General features: G+C 40.4%; 1 protein-coding gene across 3 annotated transcripts in view; it reads right to left on the reverse strand.

Moving 5' to 3' along the window:
- Positions 1-228: 228 nt before the first annotated feature.
- GEN1 (GEN1 Holliday junction 5' flap endonuclease) overlaps positions 229-6,726 on the reverse strand; it is a 21,536-nt gene continuing 15,038 nt past the window's right edge. For all 3 annotated transcript variants that reach the window (XM_005420279.2, XM_031056461.1, XM_031056462.1), the window contains exons 12-14: positions 4,974-5,035; positions 4,289-4,432; positions 229-4,085 (exon numbers count right to left, since the gene is read on the reverse strand). In XM_005420279.2, coding sequence (XP_005420336.1) covers positions 2,683-4,085; positions 4,289-4,432; positions 4,974-5,035 — 1,609 coding nt within the window. In that variant the 3' untranslated portion in view covers positions 229-2,682. The remainder of the gene's footprint in view (positions 4,086-4,288; positions 4,433-4,973; positions 5,036-6,726) is intronic.

Below are 6,726 nucleotides of genomic sequence, written 5' to 3' on the forward strand. Positions count from 1 at the left end.
TCATTCAAGCTAGAGGGATGCCAGCAAGAGTGACAGATCAGGTAAAGTACTTGGGCTGGGACAGCAGTTGTGCAGAAAACCTTTCAGAAAATTACTTTAAGAAGGATGAGCCCCTTACCTGCCCCACCTCCATGATAGGTACCTTTTTATTACTTTGTGTGAAGCACCCTGGTAGAGCCAATTCAAACAGATCAGGACAGATGATAAATGAAAATCTATTCAGGCTCATGAGGTTGATGCATCAACTGATTTATTCCTACAGGCAGTTTAACATAATTCTGGAGAAACATTCTCTGCAGAAGAAAGTTATGTTACACCCCCTCAATTTACTTAAACATCATTCTCACAAGTGTGAGAGGTTGCAAAGCAGTCAGCACAGTAAAAAGCTCCAAAGAAAAACCATCCTTACTCTTTAGATTGAGTAAATTACATAAAGATGAGAAACCAAAACAATTTAAAAACTGTAATTACCCTTCTGTAATGAATCACAAGTTTAATTCAAGCAACAGTCACCCCCAATGATAAATGTTTTTATTTACTGCAGTGAGCAGCTACAGCATAAATAGAGGGAACATTCTACACAGTTGTTTTTTATCCCCACATCTATCACTGCTTCTACAGTAGTGGCAGAAAATTGGCACAAAATTTGGATGCATTACATATGAAAAAATGGAGAATTTTCTGCTTTTCATGCTTGAACTGCACTTGTGAAACCCGATTAATTAGCAGGAAAAATCAGCAACATAATATTTTTTCCTCTGCAGTTCTTAATATATCTCATTTAAGACTTTCATAATTCACACAATTCTGACAGTATTTTTACCTACTCATCCATTGAAGCAGTCATCTCAAGCAGATTTGGAAAACAAAGAAAATAGCCTCCAAAATCCACTCTGGCCCCCTGATTCTAAAGAAAGCTCTAAATCACAGAAATCCACACATTGTGGATGAAATTGAATGATCCCCCCCCAAAAAAAGAGCACATTCCCATACTCTGGGAGGGAACAAAAGTGAGTGTGTTCACATGATGTTGGCATTTTTATTAATCAAAATTTAAACACTTGATTTCAAGTTTCAGTATTCAAAACCATCAGCAAGAAAAAATAACCCATACATAACCAAAACCAGTGTTTCTCCACAAACCCCCTCCCCACTCAGATCTCTCTATTACTGACCACTGCATAAGGAATGGTTCCCTGCCCATGGAACGGGGGTTGGAACTTTTTTTAAGGTCCCCCCCAACCCAAACCATTCTGTCATGATATGAATCTCTCCCTTAAAAATTCCCAGGTGACTCTTATTCTCCTTCACAACTCTGTTCTTCCAGCTACCTTCTCACATCAGCTGAGCACTTAAGAGGCTCCAGAAGTCAAAGACCATCTTCAAAACTGAAAATAAGTTTCCAATATTTTAAATTTGTTTCTCATTTCTGGAATACATCTCTCATTTGGAAAATCGATTACAAATTAAACTTTTTCATCTTCCCACAGAGTAAACTAAGAAAGTACCATTTTGTCTGATTACAGTATTAGCTATAGGCTACCTATGTCTTCCTTACACACATCTGGAATTCAACTTCCAAACTTGGTCCTTGACCATGATGAAGAACTGACACTTTTACTAAGGCACAGATATTCTAAATTTCTCTTCTTACCAATATGTCTTGACAAGAATTGTCTTCCTTCTGGCTGGTGCACAGAAGAAGTTACAAACACCTAATACAGACAAGGAGGCATTCCTCCAACAGGCAACTATTGAGAACAACTTTTTCTGGTGTATGAACGGAGGTTGCTTCTGCAGTAAAGAGGTAGAAAGAGCACTTTCAAAACTGTACTCAAGTTTCCCCTTTTAAAAAACACCCAAACATGATATTAGCCAAAGAACTTGCAATATGATAACTAGATTTTCTGTAACTTAACTTTCACTCTATTATGAATGGAAGTGAATTTTAGATGAGATTTCAGCCTGCTTTAAGAAAAAACGTCCTAATTAAATTTAATTAAATTAGTCATCAAATTTCCTTAGATATGACAGCTACAACACCAGAGTATCCTTTCATGGCTTATTCCACTCTTTGGAAGAGATGCACTCCTGAAGAACAGCTTATTATGGGGTACAGCAGATATAAATTTAGCTGCGCTGTGAGGTACATCTGTTGTGTGTCTCTGTCTGGTCCTTCAGAGATGGTCAATACAACCAGAAACACAGGATTTCAAAACCCATTTCAAAACTTGCAAAATTAAATTGAGGAGAATGAAGAATTTCAGTTTAAAAATGCTGCATCACTTTGTCTTATTAGGAAAGTCCAACAGCACTGCAGGCACTGTTTTAGCAAGTGTTTTTGTAAGCAAGACTAATAGCTGTACACAAAATCTGCACAACTGGTTGGGGAAAAAACCCTTTTTCTTAAATAAATCTCCCTCATCCTTGCATACTGTATCCTGATGCTTATGTATCAAGTTCAGAATGTAAACACACGCAGAATGACTGGTACTTGCCTGGAATCAACTGTAAGGCACTTTTGTTAACATTTTTGTTTCAAACTTCAGCTCCAGTGCCAGCACTTCCTATTCAATAAAACTGTGTCCACATAAGATTTATAGAGCATACTGCAGAAACTCTGAGAAAGAACTCTTCAAGAACTGACAATTAATTGCTATCATAATCTATTTTATGGAGAACCTAACTGATTTTGATTCTTCCTTTCAGTCTTTCATACAGGGGAAGGGGACTGTCTGCCCATGCAGAAGTCAGAACAGCACTTTTCTCTTGCTCTGTGGGGTCAGAACCCAATCTTTCAATTGGTCTCTCTGGACTTTGGGAACAATTAACTTCCTCTACAGAGGATGGTTTTGGAGCTACTTGCACTGAGAATCTGTTGGCAGCTTTCTTTAAATTGGTCATTTTATTCTTCCCCTTAATTGTAAGGGCTGAGTCACTGTTTGTCCTTTTGCTAGTAACAATGCTACCCTTTTTCTTTGTAAAACATTTCTTAAACTGGCCAGGGTTCAGTTGCCTTTTCTGCTGCTCATAAACCAGGATTTTATCCACATGCCCATCATCACTGTCTTCGCTGGCAGAGCATCTGTTCTGACAGACACTCTTCTTAGAAGAAACTTTCCAAGTAGTTTCAATACAAGCTTCTTTAATTTGACAGCCAGTTGCATCTGCTGGCTTTTGAGATGCTGGAAGCATTTCACACCCAGGATGAAGTGTCTCTGTTGTTTTCCCACTGCAGGCTAGAGATGCTGATTCACTTCTAGAAGGGTCTTTTTGCGCCGTTTCAGCCAGGATGTCAGCTTTTTTATACGCATCTTGATAGATATGTAGGCTGGATTCACTAGTAGAGTTTTCTGATAGAACATTTTTATTTTCCTGCTCTGGATTATTTAACTGACATGAGGAAGAGACATGATTTCTATCAGGATTCAATGCTTCTCTTGTTTGTTTAAAACAATTCCAAGACTCCAGTTGCACTGTATCTTCAGACAAAGGCTGTGATGGAATGGGAGCCTTCTTAAGTATTCTCTCTCTTAAAGACCACTCCTGAATTTGTCCCACAGGATTATTTGTGAACAAATCATCTTCACTATCAGAATGCATATCAGACTGTGTAATATCAGTATACTCTGAGCTATTTCTTACTGTTTCATGACTTAGTGGATGTGAGTATTTTATGCATGTGGTTAAGTCAGCTGCTGGATCATGGTCATCACCTTCATGGGCTGTTGTAGTGCTGAAGGAGGTTCCTTTCCCATCAGTAGGGCTCAGCTGCAGACCAGGTATAAAGGAAGAGGATGACATCGCTGAATAAGTGCACTGTGAGGGCACAGATGAGTCAGCAAGAGCAGCTGCTGATGTTGACACATGAACTGATGTTATGCAGGAAGCTGAAGGTAATGCTGCATCTTTTGATCCAGTACTTCTCTGCTGTGTCTGATCTTCTGGGGGAGATTTTGTATCTGACATGGAGTGTTGCACAGGAAGAATTCTGTGTGTAGGCTTTAAATTAATTTGAGACAGAAGACTGGTAATTTCAGCATAAGAATTTGGTAATTCCTTTTCTTCTGATCTGTCTTTCTTTTCTGAAAAGAAAAATAATAAAAAGTGCACTTTGAATGGCATGTAAATCACAGTTCATATGTCTTAATGCAAAAGTACAGAATAGTAAGATTAAAGCACAGTCCCCTCATCTTGCTTTGGCATTATATTGTTCAAGAGTGGAAGAAATGTTTTTTGCATTCTGGCAAGACACATAGATTAATATGAAATAAGCTTCTAGACTTACTTTTCTGTTTCTTCTGAAGAATGTCTGACTTTTCCACTTGATAGAGGGCAACGACATCAGGATAAGCAGCCTGAAACAAAGACTCTTCTTCTACCGTGACTACAAATAACTCCACAGGCTCATCTTCTGGATCAACATAATGTTCTGAAAAAATAATAAATTTACTTTTGATATGAATATACATATGTCAAAGTAGGGAATGAAAAACCAAACAGCAAAGACTCGAATACAAAGAAGGTACACAAAAAGTCAATAGTATGATATTTGAGATTTATCTACAAGTGAGGTCTTTTCTCTTCCTGCCAGTCTCCTGGCACAAATGGACACACTACAGGGAGGAGTCTGGCAGTACAGAAAATTTTCTAGCTAGTAAACAGTGACAGCTTCAGGTACATAGTGAAATAAGGTATGAAATACACAGTTTAGGTCTTATTTACAAGTACCAGAAAAAGCAGCTGAAGACTGAGTCCCTTGCTTTCTAGGTAAGTTTGTTTTCTTTAAAGCATTGCTTTTTCTTTCAGGGTATGTGAAATTTGATGCACATTTCCTGTTATTTCCACAGAACAGTTTCCAATCTCACCCACGTTCCATTGCCTTAGAGTGTTGCCAAACTCTCGTCCTCTTTAAAGCTTATCTTTTTCTATGAACTGTTTTGTTCCATAATGTACATAGAAACCAGACCCACCTGGTTTTTGCCATTCAATTTCAAAACAAGGAATTCCATTTTTAACACGTGTCTTAACAATCCTGTAAGAAGGGGAAGTCCATTAAAAGACTGAAATCGAGACTTAAATCCAAAAATATTTCAATATTCTAGTTTGGAATGATTCAGAGAAAAAAAAATCTTCTCATGAAATTGAAATTACTACATCTTTAAATAAAATACACTACTCTGTATACAGCAAAATTTGGAGTATAGATTTGACCACTGAAACATTTTCATTTCACACTCAGAAGATCATTCACACAAAATAAAAAAGCTTTTCTGTAAGATACAAACATAATGCAGTCTCCTACAAACATCAGTTTGGGATCTTCAGCTGACCTGCCCGAAAGGCATGTCCTGCTTGACCAACCTGATCTCCTTCTTTGACAGGGTGACCCACTTAGGGGATGAGGGAAAGGCTGTGGGTGTTGTCTGCCTAGACTTCAGTAAAACCCTTGATGCCATTTCCCACAGCTTTTTCCTGGGGAAACTGGCTGCTTATGGCTGGGATAAGTGCACTGGATTAAAAATGGTTTGGATGGTCAGGCCCAGAGAGGGGTGGTGAGTGGAGTTAAATCCAGCTGGAGGTCAGTCAGCGATGGGGCTCCCCAGGGCTCACTGCTGGGGCCAGTCCTGTCTAATGTCTTTATCAGTGACCTGGATGAGGGGATCAAGTGCACTCTGTCAGTCCATAGACAACACCAAACTGGGCAGGAGTGCTGACCTGCTGCAGGGCAGGAAGGCTCTGCAGAGGGGTCTGGACAGGCTGGACTGATGTGAGGCCAATGGTGTGAGGTTCAACAAGGCCAAGTCCTGCCCCTGGGTCATAACAACCCCTGCAGTGCTACAGGCTGGGGAAGAGTGGCTGGAAAGTGGTCAAGAGCAAAAGGATCTGGAGGTGTTGGTCAACAGCAGCTGAGCATGAGCCAGAGTGTGTCCAGATGGCCATGATGGCCAGTGGCATCCTGGCCGGGATCAGCAATAGAGTGGCCAGCAGGACCAGGGCAGGGATTGCCCACCTGCACTCAGCACTGGTGAGGCCACACCTCAAATCCTGTGTCTATTTCTGGGCCTCACCACAAGAGGTGGTACTGGATGTGCTGGAGCACGTCCAGAGAAGGGCAGTGGAGCTGATGAACGGTCTGGAACACAAGTGTGAAAGGAGCAGCTGAGGCAGCTGGGGGTGTTTAGTCCAGGGAAAACCTCATGGCTCTCTGCAACTGCCTGAAGGAGGTTGCAGCCAGGTGGGGGTCAGTCTCTTCTCCTAAGTAACAAGTGATAAGAAAGGAAACAGCCTCAAGCTGTACCAGGGGAGGACTACATTTGATATTAGAAACAATTTTTTCATGGAAAGGGTTGTCAACCATTGGAACAAATTGCCCAGAGAAGTGGTTGAGCCACCATCCCTGGAGATATTTAATTTAAAAGATGTGTGGGTGTGGAACTGAGGGACATAATTTAGTGGTGGAATTGTCAGTGTCAGGTTAATGGTTGGACTTCTCCAAACCAAATGATTCTATGATTTTAAGATACTAATGCCAAAGAAGGCTGCTGCCCTGGACAGTAATGTTCTGAATGATCAGACAGGGTCATTTATCCTCATGCTCTCATGCAAAAGATAGAGACACAACTTGAACTGAGCAGGGACAGCAGTCACTGAGGTTTTTCTAAAAAGTCTATCTACAACCCAGTTTAGTAGCTTCCTGTGCATGAAGAGTAGGATCATGCTGAT

This window comes from Geospiza fortis, unplaced genomic scaffold, assembly GCF_000277835.1.
Source record: "Geospiza fortis unplaced genomic scaffold, GeoFor_1.0 scaffold81, whole genome shotgun sequence".
Classification (NCBI taxonomy): Eukaryota; Metazoa; Chordata; class Aves; order Passeriformes; family Thraupidae; genus Geospiza; species Geospiza fortis.